Raw genomic sequence first — 26,199 nt, 5'->3', positions numbered from 1 at the left:
CTTTGACCCTCACATCCACTGAGGAAAAACTCCCAGGAGAAAACCCTCTTAACAGGGAAAACGTTGGAGAAAGCTCGGGATGAGCAACAGAGGAGGGATCGGAATATGGAAAAACATGGAAATGGTCAATGAGAGCTGATGAAGGAGGAAGCTGCTGCAGGCTCAGGTGTCCGACTCAATCAGACAAGGGGCCAAAATGTAAAACACAAAGTACGTTGTGGGCCAGACATGAAATGAAATGAAATGAAATGTGATGTCAGAAACGGTGTGGAAAAAAACAAAAAAACGGAACAAAACACAAATATTTAAGTCTGGTTTTCGGTCCAGAGGAGCAGATATAGGAGCTTGTTGATCTATTACTTGGGCATGATCAGTAGCTGTTGCAGAGTATTATGGGATTTGTAGTGAGTGCTATACTGTCAGGCAGTTAATAATAGAAAAATGAAGTTTTATTGCAGGCCACATTAAATAGGCTACAGGCCTTGAGTAACAGCAGAGAGAGCAGCTTAATGAGAGGACTGGAGGGGAGGAAAGGAGAGGAGAGAGGACAGTAAAGGAGGATGAGAAGAGAGGGGAGGAAAGGAGAGAGGACAAAGGAGGAGGGGAGGAATGGAGAGAGGACAGGAAAGGAGGAGGAGAGGTGAGGAAAGGAAAGGGGAGAGGACATGAGAGGAAAGGAAAGAGGAGGATGAGGAGAGGAGAGGTGAGGAAAGGAAAGGAAAGAAAAGAGGACAGGAAAGGAGGAGGAGAGGCTCCATGTAACCTGATGTGTCCCCCTCATAGAGGAATAGAGAGTGTCTGCCTCTGTAACATTAACATCAATCTTCTTTTCTTTTTTACTTTTTGACATTTAATTATGAAAAACAGAAAACTATTAACTCGTAATTTATTTTCATTTTCAGTTTTCTCCTTAAAAGTTTAATTTTAAAATCCTGTTTCTGGATAAAATAATAACGAGTCTAATAAAACATGACACTAATTATTCAGATTGAAGAAAAAAAAAGAAACAACAACCGCAAATGTGACGCACTGACGCACGACGTGTCTCCCTGGTGACGCGGAGGAACCGGAAGTGGCGCGGAGAGATGTGGAAGCGGAGAATGAATTATGTGAGAACCGGAGAGAACAGAAAATAAACTTCCTCTGCTCCCGCGCTTTTATTTGAGGTTTCTCTTTGTTTAGTTTAGTTTTTTTTTTAGTTAATTAGCTCTTTAACCTTCTACCTGTTCATTCTGACGTGTTGTGAGGTAAGAAACTACGTCGTAACGGCCGCGGCTCGCGCTCTGCACCTTTAGCCACTTAGCTACAACATTAGCTCGGACTGTTGTTGCAGGGACTCTGGGTGGAAGGGTGCGTTCGTTTTAAACGCAACGGCAGCCCGGACACAGCTCCACCTCCCTACACTTCTACTAGTTACAGTCATAAGCCCCGCCCACCCGGTACAGAACACGATAAACATCAAACATCCCCTTTGTCATAACTGAGAACTGAACAATAATATTCAGCTAAAACGATGATTTCTACCCGATTTCTACCGTTGTTACGTCGGAAAATAGCGAAAAATACGCGTTAAAAATGTGAAATACCGTGTTGTTTTTGTGTATTTTTATCACACATGACAAATTAAAGGCTCAAATTATCAGATTTAAGAACCTAAAGCCAATAAACTCATCAATTAAGTTCATAAGTGTGGGTCTGTAGGTTGTAAGTTACTGGAAGAACAAGCCAGTTGTGTTCTTCATTTTGAGTATTACTTTGATTCATATAGACAAAATATACTTTATACTACAACGTGTTTTCAATTGTATAGATTTTACACAATTAAAAATAATAGCAGACCAACAATAAAGACGAATTCAGGTGAGCTAGTTAGAGATATCATCACATCTTAATGTTAAAATATTGATTACAAGAAATATTACTGCCTTATTTTGATTATTGTTAAATCATTAATAGTATCTGTCAGTGTTATATAATCTAAGTTTATGAATATATTATTACAGCTGATTGGTTAAATGTGAGTTTGAACCCACAGCCTCCTCATTGGTTGATCCAGAGATGTTATTGATCACAGTTTATATTAATATTAATTCATATTCATCTTCCTCTCAGTGTTGAATCTTTAATCTCGTCTGAACCATCGGATCATGCTGATGTTGTATTGTTTGTTGTATTGAGTTGAACTGACTCCAGGTCTGTGTCCATGTCCATGTTCTCCAGGGGAGGATGAGCTCTGAGGCGGCCGACAGGGTGGCGGCCGTGACCGGCGGCCGGCCCAGCACGCCGCTGCAGACGTCCTGGTTCGAGTTCCTGCTGGACGGCAGCTTGTTGGAGGCACACCTGCAGCAGTCCCACCCAGGTAGCAGCCGCTCCAGCAGCTGTTTCTGAGCCTATGGCTATATAATATCTCTTATTTATTGACTTTTATATTTTTATTTCTTATTTTTTACATTTTTTTATACATATACTCTCATATTTTACCCTGCTAGCACAATGCACTTGCACTTATCACTTTATCCATACCATGGTTCCCACTCTTTTCTTGAAATCCTTTTCCAGGACATTTTCAGCTGCTACAGTCTGACAGACTTGTTACTAAGGCCATACACATCGCCCCGTCCCATTCATGCTTTGGAGAAGTTGTAGTTCGACAGTTGTACATTATTTTATACATTCAACCAATTTCAGGGATGCAAACAGCGCGCCGAAAAGCGAAACTCGCTTTTTTCATGACCAATTAGGTGACTTGTGTGAATCATTCAGATCCGAAGAGTTTTTGTTTTGAGGGGGGGGTCTCAGCGTCTCAGCTGGGGTCAGTAAAATGTTTTTCTAACAGGCTGACAGTGACAATCACGTGAAACTGAGGCGAACTCATTCATGGTTTCTGATCATACTGATAACTGCCGACCTCCAATGTTGACGCGCGACGTGCGCGCTCGTTACCCAAAGCGGCGCGTATCCGCGTGCAGTCGGTACATTACTGTGTCAGGCAGGTGTCTCCCACGGAGCTCTGCCCCGTTTCAGAGGTGAAGGAGAGACGTCGCCTCCGCGATGTAGAATGTGTTCAATTAAAGTGAAACTAACACATTATATAGGCTATGTCCATTACACACTTTTAGGCCTTAAAATGTCTTAAATTTGTTGAATTATTGTTTTTTTCAAGTCTTAAATAATTTTAGACAGGTCTTAAATTTTCTTATGCCCACCATGGGCGAGCATTTCACTCGCATTTGCCCCTAAAAAAAAAAAAGACATGTGTGAACCGGGAAAATCACAAAAAAGAAAGAGCACAACCTGCGATTGGTCCAAAACTACAAATCCCACAATTCTCTGCTCTCAACAATAACAGTAGTTAGTGTAAGTAAGGGAGAGTGGAGCTGTATGTGAAAAGAGGAAACAACGCACGTCTGGTCCTGTTCTATGTTGTTCGTTCACACCGTCACCGTTTATTCGTTACGTCCGCGTTGTAAAAGGCCGTGACGCAAAGACGCGATTAGGCGCGAGACGCGATTAGGCGCGAGACGCGGTATACGCGACTTTTTTTTTTTTGCGACGCTACACGCGATTCTTTTTGTGCGACGGGACCTTCGCGTCTTCGTCCTTTTCATCGTGTTTGGTGGGAAGACCCACGAGGGGCTTCCCACCAAACACGAGGAACGCTTTTTTTTCGCTCGAGTTTTTACGCGCGACCAAACGCGAGATACGCGAGAAATGCGATTTATCGCTCGTTTTGACTCGTGTCAAAAAAAAAATTCACGAGCCCGCCAACAACTTTTTTTTTTTTTTTTCAAAGGAGGTTCAACTGGACTTAGTTATTTGTCTAGGAAGACGTTTCACCTCTCATCCATGAGGCTTCATCAGTTCATGTAGCATCTGACCAGGCTGGGACTGGACCAACTATCTGGTGTGGAGACTCAGTATAAGTCCAGTTGCTTTCGATTTAACCTCCTTTGAAATACTATGACCTGGACAAATGAGAATATGCACAGGCCTACAACAACATTTCTGCTCTCACCAACCATGGTTGAGGTCACAACGCTGCTGTAGCTGCTCTGGAAGTCCGAGACACTGAGGCCAAACGCCGCCGTCGCTTCTGATCCATGACGGCGAGTTCCGGGCTGATGAGCTACAGAGACTGAGCAGCGCGTCGCTGTGTCGGACTGTTTGTTTGGATTTAATGAAGAAGCTGCACAGAGTCAGGTGAGCAGAAGCTGCCCCCCCCCCCCCCCCTCACCGTGGAGCCGCTGCTGTCTCACAGCCACCACCGACCCCTAGAATAAAACACCACCGACCCATAGAATAAAACACCACTGAGCCGTGGACGGTCGCTGTGTGGATAAAATGCTGACGACCAAAACAGCCGCCACCAGGTCACTGACTGGAGAGTTTTAAAGTAGGCACATGAACGCAGCTTAGACCGGCCGGTGCCTCAGCGCGGTGATCAGCAGGACGCTATAGCCTACCCAGTACCGGCCAGCTCAGTACAGAGGGGGGGGACGATAACGTGACGCACAGTATACTGTTATGAGACACATTATGCATCCCAACTGTCTTTTTTTTAGAGGATTTTTTTTTTTTTTTTTACCAAGAATGCGCCCAAAAAAATCATGATCCAGGGGCCAAAATTCGAAACAAATATATATTTTTTAAATCATAATTCTCATTATTCTCCTGATGTCGGTTTAATGTAAACAGATTGCGCTGATATGCGTCATGTGACAGCGGGGCAGAGCTGCAGCTGCTGTGCTGTGATGGACCTGATCAGACTGGTGGTGGTCCACAGTCAATCAGTCCCAGATCCTCCACCGTCACCAGATCCCCCGAAAGCCCCCGCAAATAATACATCGACAAGAAGTTAAGTGGCAAGTTGCACCTTTTCGTCGGTTTATTATTTGCGGATTATTATTTTTTTTATAGCCTATATAACGTCACTGCAACATGCGGCTCTCAGTGCTTGTCGGTGTTGTGTCTATAAATTGTGAAATAACTTTTCCTCGATAGAAATATGAGACGTGGTCGACAGGTTTCATTCATTCATGTTTTGGCAGACAATACAAATAACCAATGATAATGAGATTTCCACCGCGCCGAACCAATCATGTGGCTGGAATAGAGCCAGTCAACAGTAACATGTGCATTTGTTTGGGTTGCTGCAGATGTGCACATCAGCTGACACCGCCGGTAAAAGAGAGAGAGAGAATGAGTGTTGTCTCGAAAAAAAAAAACAGTAAAGGAGAACTTGGACAAGTGACTGAAAAGACGCGTGGTGCGCAATGGGAACACCGGGCAGCTGGAGCGGACCGCGGTCACGGTGCGGCCGCTCTGCTGCTGCTCACCTCAGTGTGTGCGACAACTCATTCATGGTTGTCTCTGATTACACTGGTAACAGCCTTCCTATTCACCTCCAATGTAGACGCGACGTGCGCGCTCGTTACCCAAAGCGGCGCGTATCCGCGTGCAGTCGGTGCGACGGCGCCGCCGTTTCCCCCCCCCCCCCCCCCCCCCCGTGCATGTCCGTTGCTGTGTCAGGCAGGTGTCTCCACGGAGCTCTGCCCCGTTTCTACGGTGAAGGAGAGACGTCGCCTCCGCGATGTAGAATGTGTTCAATTAAAGTGAAACTAACACATATAGGCCTATATGTCCATTACACACTGAATGGGATGTTAAATCCCATGTCTTTATTTCTTCTGTTTATTTTAATAGTAATAATTATGACTAACATTCAGTGAAGACCTAAAAATCAGTATCTCCAAAATTGAAATATTGTAATGGTTTTTATTTTTTTAAAGCATTTTTAATCTAGAAATGTTGGCCTTCTGAAAACTCCATCTATATGCACTCAATACTTGGTTGGGGTTGAACTACTGGAAATGGACTTTTCTGTGATATTGTTAATGGTGAGCCCCCCCCCCCCCCCCCCCCCGCCAGACAATTCCTCTCTTTTTTGGTCCTGACCCGTTTGCATCCCTGCAATTTGTTTCTATATTTATTCTCTTCTCTCACCCCCCGAAGTTTGATTTAACGATGTGTAGTCTATGGCTCTAACTTATCTATGAAATAATATCTTACGTGCTTAGAAATTACGACAAATTTATCACAGAACAACACAAAAACATGTTGTTTTTTATTTAAACCGCACCTAAAACAGCTCTCTTTTCTCGCTGGGCACATCTTTGTAAAAATAAATCCTTAGCAGGGTCTGAAAAAGTCAAATCGAGCTCTGGTAGCTGATGTCACCACGTGATAAAACAATTTTCCAGGACAACTCAAGATTTTCCAGGACATTTGACCCTTTTTCTCGATTTCCATGTGTTTTCCATGACTGGATAATTGGTCAACCATTTTCCAGGTTTTCCAGGTTGCGTGGGAACCCTGCATACGCATACTCATATTGTTGTTGCTGTACAACTGAATGTCGGCACTGATGCGTTACTGTAATTGTCTGTCTTGTTTCTATGTGTGGTGCACTTTAAAGCAGATATCAGTGGAATGTTTTTGTTAATATAAGTCCTAAATAGTCCTATTTTCCGTCAGCAATCACTTACATGAAGTATTTCAGCCTAAACACGAGTCTCTCCGTCACTCTGCTCTGCTGTAACCCGAGGAGAAAATTTTCCTTGTGGGATACAAGTGTTATCCAATGAGGAGAGAGAACGGCATGAAGGGCTGTGTGTGCAGCCAAGGGATGCGCGTGAATGTGGTGACGTAGCACGAGGACCAATTGATGCCTGACAAGGGCGGGGGCTGCTAACTCATGGTGCGTTCAAAGAAACTCGTACTTTGTGTTTTTCCTTCCTGTGAAGTCATACCAGTTCGATCTGGTACGAGTTCACGGGTCGGAAGTTACGAGTGGCCGTTATAGGGAACTTTCACAGACAACAGGATGGTAAAAACACGAGCTACGGGTTACCTGGAACGCTACCAAGTCGTAGTTGTGACTTGAAGCTGTAACTTACGGTTTCAAAAGCCTGCCTTGAACGCAGCATTAGCCGAAACGGCCGTGAAGCTGATATCTGCTTTAAGGTTTAGCTTTTACTCTTGTTGTGTTGTTGTGCAATGACAAATAAATTCTAATTGCTCCTCTCTGTCTCTGTCTCTGTCTCTGTCTGTCAGACCCGACCCCGGTGCAGCTGATCGTCCAGTTCCTGGAGCAGGCGTCGAAGCCGTCGGTCAACGAGCAGAACCAGGTGCAGCCTCCAGCAGACAACCGCAGGAACCGAACGCTGAAGCTGCTGGCGCTGAAGGTGGCGGCGCACATGAAGTGGGACCTGGAGGTGCTGGAGAAAGGGTACGACTGTGTGTTTATGTGTTTAATGTTTCAGATAGAGTGTCATGCAAAAGTTTTATGACTTTTGAACCGTTTTTGAACAAAAGTCAGACTGAATGCCTGGAAAACGTCAAATGATGTGAAGAATGATAAATATTAAATGTTTTATCCACCGACAGTGGATTTAAGTGAACTTATAAAAAGTATACTTTCTTCTGAAATCATTCATTAGAAATAGATTGTTTTGCTGTGTTTCTTTATTTGAATTTTAATGCATTTTGGCAAATCTGGACAGGGCATGACATGTCCTAAAAACAGCACTTTCTTTCTCAATAATGTGAGAAATGATGTAAAAGTCTGTTAAAAAAACATAGTGTGGCATTAATAAAGTGACTTACATTTATTCTACATTTGAGTCCAGGTTTATTTTCCTGTATATAGTCAGATTTTAATGAAAAAATACTGGTTGCATCACGTCATTGACCCAGAAAACTAAACTAATACACTGATATTGATTAAAATATTGCAGAAGAGTGTTTCATGTTTAACTTTTTATTTTTTTAGAGATCATTTCATCTTCCACTTGATGAACTGTTTGACATGAACAGACATTTAGACCGGTGGTGATAATGACACCACTCTGTGTCTCCGTCTCTGACAGGTTGACCATCCCGGTGTTGAACATGTTGCTCAACGAGCTGCTGTGTGTGAGCAAAGTGCCGCCGGGGGTCAAACACGTGGACCTGGACCTGTCCACGCTGCCCCCCACCACCGCCATGGCCGTCATCATCTACAACCGTTGGTGAGCAGCTCGGCCCACGGCCACGGTCAGACAGGATGATGATGATGATGATGATGATGATGGTGATGATTAGGAGTGGGAATCTTTTACTATCTCACGATTCGATTCGATTTTGATTTTTGGGGCTACGATTCGATTCAAAACTGATTTTCGATTCAAAGCGATTTGATTCCTAATGATTCCTGCTTCAGTCTGTCGGTGTGAAAGGATCGTCCTGATCTACTCCAGTCTGCTTTGCAAGACAGAATGACTAAAGTGTCTTTTTCACATTTATTGAGCTTTAAACATTTATCCATGCTTAGATGGAATTGTTGAAACTGTTGCATAAAACCAATATCACACATTGCTTAAGTAATAAAATTAAAAGTGTCTCTTTATTAAAAAAAATAGTGCAGTTAAACACGCTGCCTTTTAAATTCTAAGGAAATGGAGGCCGACAGCAGCAGATTTGTTTAATTTTTTTTATTTTTTTAAATCGATTTTTAGGACATTTTATATCGATTCTGAATCGTATTAAATGAGAACTGCGATTCTTATGTGAATCAATTTTTTTGGCACACCCCTAATGATGGTGATGGTGATGGTGATGGTGTTGATGATGATGAGGATGATGATGTCGATGTCGTGTTTCCCCCCCAGGGCCATCAGAACCATCGTCCTGTCCAGTTTCCCGGAGAAACAAACCAAACCTGGACCTCATCAGATGAACATGTAGGTTCTGCAGCTGTGTACACATCCTCATATCCAGATGTTTCACAAACAGAAGCTGGTTTTTCTCTTCTGGTGGACCTGTATGTTTACGTTTCCATGGTTTCAGCAGCTGTCACAGTCACAGTAAACTCATGGATTTATTAATGCCGGCTTGTAACTATGACTATCACACCAACAGACAGAAATCTGAGGTGGATAACAGTACAGTGATGTCACCATGACTTGTTTGTACAATTAATCGCCATAATTAATTAATCATAATCATTCCTCAATACCTAGGCCGTTGACTCGCTGTTCTGGTGAGCAGCTGGAACCAGGCCTTTCCGTCAAAATAAAAGCACCAAGCTGATAAAATGCAGTTAACCTTTTTAATGTTTTTTTTTTTTTTTTTTTTTTTTTTTTAAGTATATTTTTTGGCTTTTTGCCTTTTATTTGATAGTGATGACAGTAGAGATAGACAGGAAATGGGGAGGCAGAGAGAGGGGGAATGACACGCAGGAAAGGTCTGCCCGACGCGGGATTCGAACCGGGGACGCCTGCGGCGAGGACTGTAGCCTCTACATGGGACGGCCGCTCTACCCACTGCGCCACGCACCGCCCCAACCTTTTTAATTTAAAGGAGCATTATCGCAAATACAGCAGTAATAGCATAAAATAAGATGAAATATGCAAAAGATAGGTCGGGGGGAGCCATAACTAAATTTACAAAAAAAATCGCCAACAGTGTAGTGTCCGTGGGGCAAATGCAGCATTTGTCTTTGTTATGATCCTTGCTGCGTTCAATTGCACTTGGAACTTGCAAATCCGACCTCCAAACCGGAAAAATGCAACAGTAAATAGTAATGTAGCAGTGTCAGGCTGCTTACAGTCACTGAATCGCTGGTAGAACACTTTGTCTCCACGTCCCTGTGTCTTTCTTCAGCTGTCCTCTCAGCGTTATTAAGGAGGAAGTTGTAGTTGCTGTTGTTGTCGTCGTTGTTGTGGTTGTGCGCGATGTAGAGCTGCCGCTTCCACTAGCGAGTTTTCTTTTTCCCGCGATTGCACGTTCATTCAGCCTGGTGAGGGAGGAGGAGGGGGGATAATAATTATATATAAAAATATTAATAATAATAATACTCCTTTAAGGAATATAATTTACAAGAAAATCCCTGAGCCATTAAGTTAACCTTTTTCTTTCAGTGTATTACAAGTTAATGTCTATTTTATAAGTTTTATGTTGGTGAACACTTTTACTTTGGTGAATTTGGTGATTTCTGGATCCGCTAGAAGACCGGGACCAGAATGCAGACAGAATTTGGAGTAAACAGAAACCAGACTCTTCTCCTCACTGAAGAGCCTGGTGACGCGAGGCTAATCACACCGTCACTTTCCTAAAAAGATTCTGTGTCAGCAGATCAGTGCAACTCGCACAGAACGCAAACAAATGTAATATTGAATTGGTAGGAATAAAAAGAAGAAGAAGAAGAAGAAGAAGAAAAAACTGTTAAAATAAACGTAAACATTTGGTATCAATGACAAATAATCACTGAAATAATGAAAACATTTCAATAATTGGTCCTATATTAATAGATACTTAAAATGGATGGAGAGAGCAGTTCAGGAACATGTGGATACTGTGTGTGTGTGTGTGATTGAAGGTGAATCCTGAGTGTGTGTTTCCTGTGTGTTCCAGGCTCAGTGTGGTGCAGCAGGAGAAGGAGATGACGGACAACATCCTGACCGTGGTGAGTTCAGGTTCCTCTGGTCAACATGTTGATGAAACGCTGCTCTGACTCTGTCAAATTTTTCAAATTCAAACAGCTTTATTGGCATGAACAGAAATGTGTTGTTTCCAAAGCATTTTACAAAATATTTACATACTGTATATACATTACAATATTACAATACGACTCTGACTCCGTCTCCGTCTCGTCCTCAGCTGAAGGAGCAGGCGTCCGACTCCGTCAGCGTCCTGGAGGGAGCTCTGCAGCTCAAGAAGGATTTCTACGTCCACACCCTGAGGACTCTGGACCTGCTGGCTGCAGACGCCGCCGCCGCCAACGGGGAGACGGAGTCGTCCACCGCCGGCCTCAGGATCAGCGCCGACGAGCTGCACTGTCAGGTCAGTAGTTACCGATACCAATGCCGATACTCCTCATCATTACCGATACTTACCGATACTACAATATGTAATTTAGTGTAAAAAATAAAGACGTTACCAGATGTTAAAAGATTCAACCGTTTTTTATTTTTTTTATTTCCACAAGTGGGGGGAAACACCAGCAACATAATAAAAAAAAACTGACAGCAGGAAGTCGTCTCAACAGCTGCCTTTAAACCCTGAGCAAGTCAACAGTTAACCTGCAGTGAGAGAGATCAGGCAGCTGTACATCTACATCTGTCATCATGATAAAATAGGATCTCCTTATATGGTTCTTCATCCCTTCATCCCTGTGCGTGTGTGTGTGTGTGTGTCTCTGTGTGTGTTGCAGGTTCACTATGATCTGGGAGGGATCTTCTTCCAACAAGGCTGCACAGACCAGCCGGCCTTCGAGAAGGCCAGAGAACACTTCAGACAGACCAGGGAGCTGCTCAGGAAGGTGCAGCACACACACACACACACACACACACACACACACACACACACACACACACACACACACACACACACACTGGCTTTTATTTCACTGAGCTTTTATTTTGAAATCAGCAGCCCTGCTTCCTGTCAGAGGAGCAGCAAAGAAAACTCAGTCTGGTCCAATATACCATGCCGTACTTTTCGGACTATAAACCGGTAGAACAGGCTGCCCCCCCCCCCCACTCCTATAAACACTGGGTTAGAGATATGCTACAACTCCTGAAGCTAGAAAAGATGAGACTGGCTCTACGACCTGATGATAGTTTCAGCAGGATGTGGTAACCTGCTGGAAGAAGTATAGGGTTTGGTCCTTTATGTCATTGTTTTTGTCGAAGATACAACATCTATTAACACTAGGGATGGGCATTTCCAGTAATTTTCTAACCGAGTAACCTAACCTGGTCTTACTTGAGTAACCGATTACTTTAATAAAAATAGAATGACAGAGAAATATTCTTTTATTTCTCTCTTTGTCGCCTGGGGTGGGGTGTGGGAGAAAAGTGTGTTCTTGCATGTCTGTATACATGATGTTTCATTTTCAATTGTGAAAAGAAAACCAATAAATAAAGTGGCAAAAAATTATAGTAATATAATATATACTGTATGCGTATAAATATAAAAGGAGTACGAGCCATAAGCAGACAGACAGATTAACCCTCCTGCTGTCCTCCTGGGTCAAGGAAGGAAGGACAAAAGGAAGGAAGGAAAGAAGGAAGGAAGGAAGGACAAAGGGAAAGAAGGAAAGAAGGAAGGACAAAGGGAGCGATGGGAAGAAAGAAGGAAGGAAAGATAGAAGGAAGGAGGGAACAGATTGGGTCAAAAAATAAGGAAGAATTAAGGATGAAGGGAAGGAAGGGAGGGAGGCAAAAAGGATTGTGGAAAGAAGGAAGGGAAAAGGGAAGGAAAGATGGAGGGAGGGAACAGATCAGGTCAACTGGATCAAAAGAGGAAGCAGTGTTTCCCCCAGAAAATGTGTTAGTTAAGGTGGTGTCTGTCCTGTTGGCGGGGCGGGGGGGGGGGGGGGGGGGGGGGGGTTCGGCGCGCCGTATTAAGTTTCACCACGCGCGCTGCTGTCATGCATGCGCGCTTCTCTGTGGTGTGTATGTGTGTGAGAGAATGCGGAGATGAATGAAGGCGCTCGTCCGACGGGGGGGGGGGGGCGGCGGCGGCGAATATCGCTACATTTTAATTTTTTTAAGACGTTAGTTTAGGCGGCAGCGCTTTCCTGTTAAGGCGGCCGCCTTAACAGGAAAGCGCTGCGGGAAACCCTGGAGGAAGGAAGAAGAAGTAAGGACGAAGGGAAGGAAGGAAGGAAAGAATCAAGTGAAAAAGGATTGTGGAAAGAAGGAAGCGAAGAAAGGAAGGATGGGGGAAGTGAACAGACAACAAGAGGGTTAAAACTATGATAAATTGAGAATAAAAGGACGTAAAGAACAGAGGTGACTAGAGAAAGAGAGGTGTTGATCCTCTGACCAGTGTCTCCTGTCTCCGTCTCAGCTGGACGCTCCGGTTCACGTCCACCTGGACGAGAAGCGTCTGTCTGGATACTGCAACGCCTGCAGAGCTCTGACCGGAGACTGTGACCCGGCCGACGCCACCACGCCGCCCTACGACCAGATCAACAGTCTGATCAGAGCCCACGACTACCAGGTCTCACACACACACACACACACACACACACACACACACACACACACACACACACACACTCTGACAGTCACAGCAACAGGAAGCTGAAGCTGTCAATCATCTCCTCCTCTGTCCTCAGGCCGTGGTCGAAGCGTTCATCAAAGACAACGTGAGCCGTAGTTTACCCAACCACTTCAGACGCTCGGTGCTGCGGGAGTTCCTCTACAAGGTCCAGCAGGGGTGAGACACACACACACACACACACACACACACACACACACACACACACACACACACACACACAGAGGGGTGGTGTGTAAGCACCTTCTCACACAGGCTGCTCCAGCTCCGCTGTCGAAGGGACAGATACAGGAAATCTTTCCTGCCACATGCCATCACACTGTATAATAACAGCTGAAAAACTCACTACGCACCTTATTTTTCTACACACAGTTACACACATTGCACATTTTCTTCTTGCACTAAAATCAACGCTGCCAATTTGTTTTTGTATATAATTTTGTACATCACATTTTTTTTTATTTGCTATTGCTATTTTATTATGTATAGTTTATATTCTTATTCTCTATATTCTTATACTATATGTTGTTATCGTCACTGTGTGTCTGTGTAATGCTGCTGCTGCACTGTAATTTCCCAGATTGGGATCAATAAAGTATCTATCTATCTATCTATCTATCTATCTATCTATCTATCTATCTATCTATCTATCTATCTATCTATCTATCTATCTATCTATCTATCTATCTATCTATCTATCTATCTATCTATCTATCTATCTATCTATCTATCTATCTATCTATCTATCTATCGGTGTGTGTGTCCTCAGGGACGTGGGTCTGGACGAGCTGTGTCACCAGCTGTGTGTGTGTAACGCGGTGAGAGACGCTCTGGAGGGAGAAGTCCTCAGCGTCCGATTCCAGCAGCTGCTGCTCCGACCCAGCAAGCGCATGGTCGACTTCATCCTGGAGGTGAGTGAGGTCAAAGGTCATGGGGTCAGAGGTCAGAGGTCATGAGGTGCAGCCGCATGAAGCTTCATCTGACTCCTCCTCCTCCTCCTCCTGCAGGTCTGCAGTCGCTCTCTGGAGAAGGAGCGTCCGTCTGAGACGTCCAGGAGGAACATGGCCATCTTCATGAAGTGAGTTAAACAGATGTTCAGACAGATGTTCACCTGTCTAACACCAGATGTTTAGACAGATCTTCAGACAGATGTTGACCTCTGATCTGAGATGTTCCGACAGATGTTCAGATAGATGTTGAGCAGTGTTGGTAATAACAGCGTTAGAGTATAACGGCGTTACTAACAGCGCTATTTTTTTCAGTAACGAGTAATCTAATTAATTACTTTTCCCATCGTTACAACGCCGTTTCTGTTACTGAGAATGTGAAGTGGCGCGTTACCACAGTTCGGCTGAATGAAACGCAAGGTGGTTTCGGCCACACGTCAGCTGCCTCAGGTCAGGGCATGACGACGAGCTAAGGTAACGTAGCTAACGCAGCATCCGAGACCGATCAGCTGTGTCCCAGTGCAGCCTGCAGCCCCTGAACTGGGACACAGCTCGAGAGTCACAGCGAGCACACACAGTGAATTCACTTCCGTCACTGAAAACAGGTTCTTGAATACAACTCGGTCAAGACGTATCCTCAAGATTTTTTTGCAGTTCTGTTAGGTCAAGCTGCTGTACTTGCTGACATCATGCAGCATGATGATGATGATGGTAAAAATTTACAGATAAAAACACGCGTTCTTTCATCAGCATCAGTACAGAAATGACGGATAGAGGGGAAAAGGCTTAATGCACAGCTCCACTGCTCCTGAATCCAGGTGTCTGACCATTGTTGTGACACTGACAGACACACCTGGATTAATCAGTTTGTCCAATAATGTAAGACAGGAAATAAAGGAGCTGGTTTAAGTTCAGGAAGTAGTGGAGCTGTGCAGACAGCCTATTCAATCAACCTTTAGCCTATTTAGTGGGAGCATTGGAAAAAACAAAAAAACAAAAACGTTTTAAAGTAACGAAAAAGTTACTTTCTCAGTAAGGCATTACTTTTTGGTTTAACTTTTTAAATGAAGTAACTAGTAACTGTAACTAGTTACTATTTTTCAGTAACTTGCACAACACTTATGTTTAGACAGATGTTCACCCATGTAACCTCAGACCTTCAGACAGATGTTCATACAGATGTTGATACCTCCCCCTGTGGCCAGGACTCTGTGTGAGAGCCTGGAGGACTTGTCCCTGGTCTTCATGGTGTCGTCTCATAAACTGTTCATGGAGCTGCTGAGGGAGGAGGAGAGGAAGCTGCTGGTGGAGCAGATGAGGAAGAGGTCGGCCACCATCAACCTGAGCGCCAAGCCGCTGCCGTCCTTCTACGACATCCCAGGTACGGACCGAACGCAGCTCAACGCAGCTCTCTAGCTTTAATACATTAATACTGACCTGAACCAAAGAGGAGAAATGAGCCGAGTCATTTTATAACTTCAGTCTGAACCAGGTCGTTAACAACACTGTGAATACATGTAGTGGCTCAATGTAAACACCAGACCAGATGGAAACAGTTCAAACCTGAAAGACTCATTCAGTCAGAGAGAGGAAACGGTCTCCATGGTAACCAACCCCCTGTCTCCTCATTGTGTCTCCAGCCTCGGCGAGCGTGAGCATCGGGCAGCTGGAGCAGCAGCTCATCTTGTGTCTGGAGCCGCGGAGGATCCGACAGATCCTCATCGAGCTGCACGGGATGGCGGAGAGACCGTTCTGGAGGGTCAACAGCAAGGTCAGACCCCCCCCCCCCCACTTTCTTGATTATTGTTTGACTTTTTTCATTTTATCACTTTTCTTAGAATTCTTTTGAGAAATTCTACCAGTTTCTTCTCAGTTTTTCTTTTCTACTTTTTACAAATTTTTTAAAAAGAAATTGTACCCCTTTTTGTATTATTGTTTGCCCCCCCCCCCTTTTTTGAGAAATGTTACCACATTTTTCTATAATTCTTGAGGAATTTTACCAGTTTCTTCTCAAATTTAAGAAAAAAAAACAAAAAACGTTTTACTATTTACTATATACTATTTTTTACTTTTACCACTTTTTTTTTAATTATTGTTTGACTTTTAAAAAAAAAAAATTATTTTACCACTTTTCCTAGAATTTTTACCAGTTTCTTCAAAAAAATGTTTAACTTTATAAACTTTTTTTATTATTATTTGACCACTTTTTTTGAGAAATTTTACCAGATTTTTCTAAAAATCTTTTACACTTTTTTGTTTATTTTTTTGTGGGAATTTTTACCACTTTTTTCTAGAAATGTTTCAACTTTTTTGTGGAGAAATTGTACCACTTTTTTCCCAGAAATTTCTCCATTATCTTTCAAAAATGTATGCCTAATTTAAACGTACATTGATTGTTTGTGTATTTCTGGTGTGTGCCTTCCTTCCTTCCTTCCTTCCTTCTTTCCCTTCATCCTTCCTGCCTTCCTTCCTTCCTTCCTTCCTGCCTTCCTTCCTTCTTTCCCTTCATCCTCCCTGCCTTCCTTCCTTCCTTGACCCAGGAGCGTTAAAATCATGAATAGTTTTCATCATGTACTTTTTTCTGAAAGTTACATGATGCAAATAGTTACAGTAATATATTGGCTGGTCCCTTCCTGTGTGTGTGTGTGTGTGTGTGTGTGTGTGTGTGTGTGTGTGTGTGTGTGTGTGTGTGTGTGTGTGTGTGTGTGTGTGTGTGTGTGTGTGTGTGTGTGTGTGCGCAGTGGGAGGTTCCTCCAGACTACATCAACGTGATCCTGGGGATCAAAGACAACCTGACCAAGGACCTGGTCTACATCCTGATGGCCAAAGGGCTCCACTGCATCTCAGTGAAGGTCTGGATTATTATTTTAAATGTATACATAGAAAGGAGCATTGGTATTATATATTATAGGTATTATTAAATCATATAGTAGGTGTGATTATCTGCGGCACTCGGCCTGCGGCCTCGTGCCTACGACCGAATCACAGCCGTGCTGATATACAGTACAACAGCACTCCCTCTCGTGTGATATTGCTTAATTGTATTAATAATTTATTATTAAATCATATACTGTAGTTATTTCTAATAATAATTTATAATATTCCAAGGTTTTTATAGCTTTTCTGTCTTTCATATTTTGTAGTAGCTGCAAATAATATCTGATTTCTATTTTAAACTCATACAAATTTGTTTGTTTGGATGACCATTTGCATTTATGGATGTAATATTTTCCTTGTAAAATGAAAAGATTCAACAAAAAACAATTCCTTTTCCTTAAGTTTCTTTACATCATAAGTGAGAATTATATCTCTTTTTTTTTTTAAGTTTAATCTTGATGCCTGTCAAAAAATTTAAACATGTCTTCTAGTTCCCTCCAAAACAAAAGGTTAGGTATAACGACATTCAAAAGAAGGATGACAAGTATTTTTCTCTGGAACGTCTGGATTATTACTGATGGATGTTTGTTCACGCTGACGTCATCACAGAATGAGTGAGTTGCCATAGAAACGGTGCTAACGGTGCTGTATGTCCGTCCGTCTGTCTGTCCCAGGACTTCGCCCACGCGCGGCTGCTCTTCTCCTCCTGTCTGGAGCTGGTCACCGAGTTTTCCCCGAAGCTGCGTCAGGTGATGCTGAACGAGATGCTGCTGCTGGAGGTGCGAGCCCACGAGAGCACGGCGGCCGAGGGCAGCAAGGAGCGGCCGCCCCCCGACCTGGTCAGCAGGGTCCGAGGTTACCTGGAGATGAGGATCCACGGTGAGGAGAAGACCTTCTTCCTTCAAGACCTTCAAAACTGTTAAAGGGATAGTTCAACATTTTGTCAAATCGGCCCATTGCCATAATCCCTATAGTCATAGCAGTAGGTTCGTTACCTTTAATTCTCGGTGCAAGCTATTTTTAGAACGGCGGAGCAGAGCCGTGAGCTGCTCAGAGCTACGCTACGGAGGCTCATTATGGGATTTCTTGGTTTCCCTCATCAAACTCATCAAATACACAATCCAACAACTCCACAACGCTCTGGTGGACAAGTTGTGACCTGCACATTCACCACGCTATGAGATAATAACACAACGTTACCACACAGAGTTGTTTTAGAGGGAAATTCATGCAAAACCACTGATGCACGTTGCCTTCAGGGACAGTTTTTCAGCAAGCAGTCTCCGTATTTCCCTCTAAAACAACTCTGTCTGGTAACGTTGTGTTATTATCTCATAGCGTGGTGAATGTGCAGGTCACAACTTGTCCACGGCTCTGCTCCGCCGTTCTAAAAAATAGCTTGCACAGACAATTAAAGGAAACAAACCTACTGCTAAGACTATAGGGATTATGGCAATGGGCCAATTTGCCTTTACAATCCCTTTATCCCTTTACAAATTGCAAATTAGAAGTGGATTAAATGCTGCAAACTTTATTACAACATGTGGCAGATTGTTGAATCTGTATTTGTGCGTGTGTGTGTGTGTTTGTGTGCATGCAGACCTGCCTCTGCGTCAGGTGGTGGGGGAGGAGTGTGTTGCCTTCATGTTGAACTGGAGGGAGAACGACTACCTGACGCTGCAAGTGCCTCCATCTCTGGTCATGAACAACCCCTACATCAAGGTAAGCTGTCAGTCACACAGGCCACGCCCCCTCACTGCTCATTTGAACTATTGTAATGTTATATGGTGTAATACATATCCCAGTTATCTCAGGAAATTAAAGATCTTACAAAAGGAAGTCATTTGAGTAATATCATGGACCAAGTTAAATGCCCCCTCTGATCCTCTTTTCTACAGTTACAAACTTCTGAAACTCACTGAATGCAACACTTTTTCCACAACGCCTGTGTAATGTATGATGAAGCATTTAGACTCAATGACAGACTCTGCTGCCATCTCATCCCAATTTCTTTACCCACAACTTCTAAAGGGAAAGAGACAGAAACTGAAAGGTACAAGTAAGTCTCAGTGTGACCGTTAAAGGACCACAGACTTGGAATGAGGTTGAGAGCACGATAAAAGAGTCTGCATCTCTGTCTCTTTTTAAAAAGAGATTTTTTTTTTCATGTACCTGTGCCTGATGAGTCGTTATTGTGTTAAACCATATACTCTATACCTTAGATGGTTAGGGTTAGGTTAGATTTTAGGTAGAGATAGGAATTGTATTTCATAATATTTTTCACATTTAAGGATTTAAGGATTTTAAAATGATTTGTAAAATAAAAACAAACCTTGAACCTTGCTGTGGCCCCGACCTCTGACCCCTGACCTCTGACCCCCGACCCTCCCCCTCCTCTCTGCCAGCTGGGGCAGCTGCTGGCCTCCACCTGTAAGGAGCTCCCGGGTCCTAAAGAGTGCCGGCGCACGGCCAAGGAGCTGTGGGACGTGGTGGTGCAGATCTGCAGCGTCTCCATCCAGCACAAGAGGAACAGCGACGGCCGAGTGGGACTCATCAAGCACCGGGAGTCCTCCATGGGCATCCTGTACAGGTACACACACACACACACACACACACACACACACACACACACTAGTCTGGGGCCGTTGACTCGCTGTTTTGGTGAGCAGCCGGATCCAGGGCGAGAGAGACGGGTCTTTCCGTCAAAATAAAAGCACCAAGTTAATAAAATGTGGTTAAACTTTTTAACTTCTCCTCTGAAGAGCCTGGTGTTTCCACCTGTCTCTGTCTCTAACTCTGTTTCTTTGTTTTCAGGAGTAAATTCATCACGTTCATCAAGAAGCTCAGAGTGAGTGTGAACACACGTCGATGTGTTTTTATTTTGTATTGTTTGTTGGTTTGTGTACACCATAAATCATGATCCTCACACATCAGTCTGACTCCTGTGATGATAGTTTACAGATTCACGTTTCAACAGTGTCTAAAAAAACACGTCAGATTTATTGGTTGGACATGTGGAAGTTGATGAAACATTTACTGGAAGTGATTTAAATGTGTTTTATATTACTCACTCATTCATTCATTCGTTCATGTTGCCTGGTTCCAGGAGCCGCTGGTGCTGACGACGCTCATCTCTCTGTTCGTGAGGCTGCACAGCATCGTCAGGGTACGACACGCTTCCTGTTTGACCTTGAACTTTGACCTCCGTGATGTCATCAGCTCATCCTTCAGTCTAAAGAAACATTTTCACTAGAACAGCTGAGACCCAGTTCAGCTGCTTCAGAGTCAGAACCAGAAATGTTTTTATTGTGTAAAGAGCAGTAAAGCTCAATTTATAGCACAGGGAACACAAAAGGTACCAAATAATAATAAAAGGTAGTGATAGAATAAAGATTGAAATAAAATAGAATAAAATATTATAACTGAAAAAATATTCTAGCACAAAAAAGCATATACTATATATAATTGAGGGTTTATATGAAATAGAATAGGATAAAGATAGGTTATTGTTATTATTTGAAGGTCGATGGCGTCACAGTGTCATGACAATGTAGAGGAAGAAGCTGTGGAAAGATGGCCGCCGCTGCTCTGTCACTGACACACGGGAATAAAAACATGTTTTAACCTGATGATGATGATGATGATGAAGACGCTCCTCTTCTTCTTCTTCTTCTCCTCCAGGACGACATCGTGAACGAAGTGACAGCAGAACATCTGTCCATCTGGCCGTCCACACTCGCAAAGTAAGAACCCAGAGCCGTTAACTAACTCCTCGTTACTCGTTAATTTAAACGTGACGGTGATGATGTCATGATGATGTCACGATGATGTCACTGCTCAGCATCCAGGCGGTGGACGTGGAGGCGGTGGCGGTGACGGTGAAGGAGCTGGTGTCCTACGCTCTGACGCTCAACCCCAACAACCAGTCCTGGCTCGTCACGCAGGCCGACATCTACTTTGGTGAGAAACATCTGGACAAACATCTGGTTACAGAGAAACATCTGTTTACAGGGAAACATCTGGATAGAGAGAAACATCTGTTTAGAGATAAACATCTGTTTACAGGGAAACATCTGGTTAGAGAGAAACATCTGTCTACAGGAAACATCTGGTTAGAGGGAAACATCTGTTTACAGAGAAACATCTGGTTAGAGAGAAACATCTGTCTACAGGAAACATCTGGTTAGAGAGAAACATCTGTTTACAGAGAAACATCTGGTTAGAGAGAAACATCTGTTTACAGAGAAACATCTGGTTAGAGAGAAACATCTGTCTACAGGAAACATCTGTTTACAGGGAAACATCTGGTTAGAGAGAAACATCTGTTTACAGAAACATGTTCTGTCCACACTAACACCTGTTTAGAGAGAAACATCTGGACACAGAACAGACACATCTGGTTAGAGACAAACATCTGTCCAGAGAAACATCTGTCTATAGAGAAACATCTGTCTATAGAGAAACATCTGTCTATAGAGAAACATCTGTCTACAGATAAACATCTGGTTAGAGAGAAACATCTGTCTACAGAGAAACATCTGTTTACAGGGAAACATCTGTCTACAGGAAACATCTGTCTACAGCAGGGCTATTCAATTGGCGGCCCGCGGGCCACATCCGGCCCCGAACCAATGTCCGAGTGGCCCGGGCCGTGGTCACCCAAAAAAAAAAAAAAAAAAAAAAAGACACAGAGGGAAACACGTTTTGCGAGAACTCAAAATCCCTACTGTAGGTCAGACAGTGAATGCACCACTCAACGCAGCCTAGCAACACGCAACCCACCCACCCAGTCAGTGCGTTGTTTTGAAAGTTACCGGTAGAACCGAGGCTCGGTCGGTCAGCTGCTCTCCAGAAACGCCGTGTCGGGCCACAGCCGCTCGTCACGGAGCGGGAGGCTTCGCCGCGGCCGAGGCTGCCCTCCATGGTCCTGTGGTGCTACAGGTCAGCGAGAGACAAGTCCCCGTCCGTCTGGGACCGACGGACCTCACACTCCCCACCGGGCCGCTGTGGCACCACACGGTGTTTCTGGAGAGCAGCTGAACGATCCTCAGCCCTCCCATCAGCCAACAATAAGCCGTGGTGGCTGGTTAATACTCCACCAGTCTCTCCACTCCTTTCAGTCACACATGAGCACCGTCCACGCAGTGACAGCACGCCACGCTCCGCTGTCCTTTTTTTCTTTTTTCTTTTTGAGGGAATGAAGTAGCCAATATTTTAATTTTAACGCAACTAAATACTTGCAATGGAATCAGAACAGTAACTTGATTAGGATAGCTACTTTTCAAAGGAATAATCCGTAATCAAATACTTTCCCAGTTTGCCACAAATGGCTTTTTGCTCCTTGTTTTTGACCAATCAAAATATGTTAGAAAATAAATCTTTGTTCATCTTTAGGCCTAATTTTAAGACTACCCTACATTTAGTGATTTACATAACCCCCTGCTGTAGTCAGTAGAAACTCAGACAGTAGGCCTCAGGAAACTTTTAGTTCCTAAAAAAAAACCTCCAATTCAAAGCATTAACAAATAAACCTTTACTACTACTATCACTAGGTACTACTTTTATTGACTTATTCTCTTTTTTCTGGCTGTGTAGATTTGTTTTAATAGCTAATGCTGGGTTTTAAAAATGCCCCTCATTTGTCATAACCTTCTTATAGACCGCTGAAAATGTTCGGCCCAGCTTCAGGTCTCGGTTTTTAAAATCTGGCCCTAATGAATTTGTAATTGAATAGCCCTGGTCTACAGAGAAACATCTGGTTAGAGACAAACATCTGTCCAGAGAAACATCTGTCTACAGAGAAACATCTGGTTAGAGAGAAACATCTGTCTACAGGAAACATCTGTCTACAGAGAAACATCTGGTTAGAGATAAACATCTGTCTACAGAGAAACATCTGTTTACAGGGAAACATCTGGTTAGAGAGAAACATCTGTTTACAGGGAAACATCTGGTTAGAGAGAAACATCTGTTTACAGAAACATCTGTCCAGAGGCTCCACAGCTGAATCCAGAGCTTTTCAAATTAAAGTCAAAAACTAACTGTGAAACTTGGAGGCTTTTATTGTGAAGGGTTTGTGTCAAACACTGAACATCTGGACGATGAACATCTGGATGATGAACATGTGGACGCTCCACTGATCCAGATGTTTCTCCTCCTCCTCTCTGCAGTGACCAATCAGTACTCAGCTGCTCTGAACCTCTACCTTCAGGCCGGAGCCGTGAGCTCCGACTTCTTCACCAAGACGGTTCCACCGGACGTCTACACCGACCAGGTACACACACACACACACACACACACACACACACACACGCACACACACGCACACACACACAGTGACACACACACACACACACACACACACACACACACACACACACACACACACACACACACACACACACACACACACACTCTGACACACACAGATGAACCCGTATGTGACTGTGTGTGTGTTGCAGGTTCTGAAGAGGATGATCAAATGCTGCTCCATGATGAACTGTCACACTCAGGTCAGAGGTCACGATGCAACACACACACACACACTCTGGTCCACGTACACACACACACACTCACACTCGTTCACACTGGGCACGAGTAAAATATTCGCCTCGTTCTACTCGCTCGAGTTTGCCCGCTGGAATATTTGTTTTTACTTGTGGCATTCGCGCGAATATTTCGCTTGAGTTCAATATTTTGAACTCGAGCGAACAGGCGATTTTCGCGTTTTCGCTTCATTCGCGCCGCGGCGTTCGCGTCACACCCCGTCCTGACCTACAGCGATGCGACAGCAACGCGAGCGAGGAAAAGTGATTAGAATGTGTTACTTTTCAATCAGCCTGTCCTGACGTGCCGCGAGCGACGTCGGGCCGTCCAGCGATGTCGCTCAACCCTGAAATTATCGCTGGCGTTGTCTCTATCTGGACGACATTTCGCGGCGGTGTCCCTCCCCTAAACACTTCATATTGGTTGATAAGTACACGCTGCTTTCTGTTGACAAGCTAGTTATCAGAGAGAGGAGGATATGAGAGGAAAAAACACTCAAAGATGTGAAAAACGGCAACCAGGAAATGCCAGGAATCTCAAAATAGCGCCGCAGGTTTGTTTACGTCCCTATATAAATTGATTGGTTTGGATTCTGAACCAATAGAATATACTCGCGACAAAATCGTCACGCTGCCTATCAGGACACCTTTGCGCGAGTTTTCGTTGCCGTTTCGCCTGCTCACTGTATGTCAGGACAAGGTGTCATTCGCGCCGCCGGCACAAATTCGCGTCCATTCGCGTCTGTACAATACATTGACTTTGTATGTAATCTGATCGCGCGAAAAATTCGCCTCGCGCCCGTTGTGAACACGCCGTGACTCTGTGTGTGTGTGTGTGTGTGTGTGTGTGTGTGTGTGTGGTCCAGGTGGCGGTGCTCTGTCAGTTCCTGCGTGAGGTCGACTACATGACGGCGTTCAAAGCTCTTCAGGAGCAGAACAGGTGAGTCACAGCATCAGCATCAGCCCCCCCCCCCCCCCCCCCCCCCCCCCCCTCTGTGAAACATCTGTAACATCTGCCTCCTCCTCTCGTCTCCACAGCCACGACGCCATGGACTCGTTCTACGACTACATCTGGGACGTCACCATCCTGGAGTATCTCACACGTATCCTCCTCACGCCGACCTTTAGTTTGACCTTTAACAACCTTTAGTTTGACCTTTAACGACCTTTACTTACCTTTCATGACCTTTAGCGACCTTTCATGACCTTTAACAACCTTTAGTTTGACCTTTAACGACCTTTCATGACCTTCACCTGCTCCACTTCTTCTCCTTAATGTGAGTTCAGATATTCACCATAAACGCGGCGAGACGGAGAAGAGACAGATCGCGGTGAGTCAGTCAGAGACGCATGAGGTTTTTACAGATGTTACACTGACGAACTGCAGCTGGATGTTATGTTTATTTATATTATATTATTTATTTATATTATATTTGAGGTTTTGCAGTTTGTTTGGAGGAAGTCAAAGTTTTCCTCGACGCGTCTCTGTCCTGAAACACACACAGTTGGTTTTTGTTGGTGCGAGTTTCGCTGATTAGCCGATCCAGTTCTAACCAGTGCTGGGCAAGTTACATCCAAAATATAATACATTACATATTATTAGTTTCTGTCATTTGAAATGAATTAGTTACATTACAATATTACTGTCTCAGAATTGTAATGCGTTACACTACTTTTGCATCACTTTTGAGTTACTTTCGTCAAAATAACAGCAGAAATATGAGTATAAAGTCTGGTTTATTGCAGCTGGTAATAGATTCAGTGGAGGGTGATGATGTGTACTGAAGCTACGTTTTACGCGGTAATTAAATCTACTGAGAGTAACTGCCTAAGTAACAGAACATGCAAACTGCAGGACTGACATCTGACACATCTCGGGCCACACTCGGATTTAAAGGGATAGTTTGACATTTTGGCAAATTGGCCCATTGCCATAATATAATCCCTATAGTCATAGCAGTAGGTTCATTATCTTTAATTGTCGGTGCAAGCTATTTTTAGAACGGCGGAGCAGAGCCGTGAGCTGCTCAGAGCTACGCTACGGAGGCTCATTATGGGATTTCTTGGTTTCCCTCATCAAACTCATCAAATACACAATCCAACAACTTTAGAGGTAAATTCATGCTAAACCACTGATGCGTGTTGCGTTCAGGGACAGTTTTTCATCAAGCAGTCTCTTGAATTTCCCTCTAAAACAACTCTGTCTGGTAACGTTGTGTTATTAACTCATAGCGTGGTGAATGTGCAGGTCACAACTTGTCCACCAGAGCGTTGTGGAGTTGTTGGATTGTGTATTTGATGAGTTTGATGAGGGAAACGTAGCGTAGCTCTGAGCAGCTCACGGCTCTGCTCCGCCGTTCTAAAAATAGCTTGCACCGACAATTAAAGGTAACGAACCTACTGCTATGACTATAGGGATTATGGTAATGGGCCAGTTTGACAAAATGTTGAACTATCCCTTTAAAACCAACGTAAATAGTGAAAACCAGTGATAATGACTCCTCCTCCTCCTCCTCCTCCTCCTCCTCCTCCTCCTCCTCCTCCTCCTCTCCTCCTCCTCCTTAGATGAAGGCCATCGGGCAGACGGAGCTCAACACCAGTAACCCTGAGGAGGTTCTGCAGCTCGCCGCCCAGAAGAGGAAGAAGAGGTTCCTGCAGGCCATGGCCAAGCTCTACTTCTGATCTTCATCATCATCAGCATCATCAGCATCATCATCATCAGT

At 43.9% G+C, this 26,199-nt stretch overlaps 1 protein-coding gene across 1 annotated transcript; it reads left to right on the top strand.

The window, feature by feature from the left end:
* The first annotated feature begins 1,100 nt into the window (after positions 1-1,100).
* On the top strand, positions 1,101-26,188 carry ints8 (integrator complex subunit 8). The gene is made up of 28 exons (XM_083982138.1): positions 1,101-1,243; positions 2,219-2,359; positions 7,114-7,288; positions 7,929-8,069; positions 8,709-8,780; positions 10,453-10,504; positions 10,699-10,881; positions 11,252-11,359; positions 12,895-13,047; positions 13,166-13,266; positions 13,877-14,018; positions 14,115-14,185; positions 15,260-15,435; positions 15,695-15,825; positions 16,796-16,906; positions 17,606-17,810; positions 18,532-18,653; positions 19,337-19,521; positions 19,746-19,779; positions 20,038-20,097; positions 20,613-20,674; positions 20,773-20,891; positions 23,102-23,205; positions 23,393-23,443; positions 24,343-24,416; positions 24,515-24,579; positions 24,764-24,807; positions 26,042-26,188. The coding sequence occupies exons 2-28, from the start codon at positions 2,227-2,229 to the stop codon at positions 26,156-26,158; spliced, it is 2,991 nt and encodes a 996-aa protein (XP_083838264.1). The 5' UTR covers positions 1,101-1,243; positions 2,219-2,226; the 3' UTR covers positions 26,159-26,188.
* Positions 26,189-26,199: the final 11 nt, after the last annotated feature.

The sequence above is a fragment of the Trachurus trachurus genome, assembly GCF_905171665.1.
Source record: "Trachurus trachurus genome assembly, chromosome: 11".
NCBI lineage: Eukaryota > Metazoa > Chordata > Actinopteri > Carangiformes > Carangidae > Trachurus > Trachurus trachurus.
Note: the sequence above shows the minus strand (reverse complement) of the source record. Positions and strands in the feature narration are given on the sequence as shown.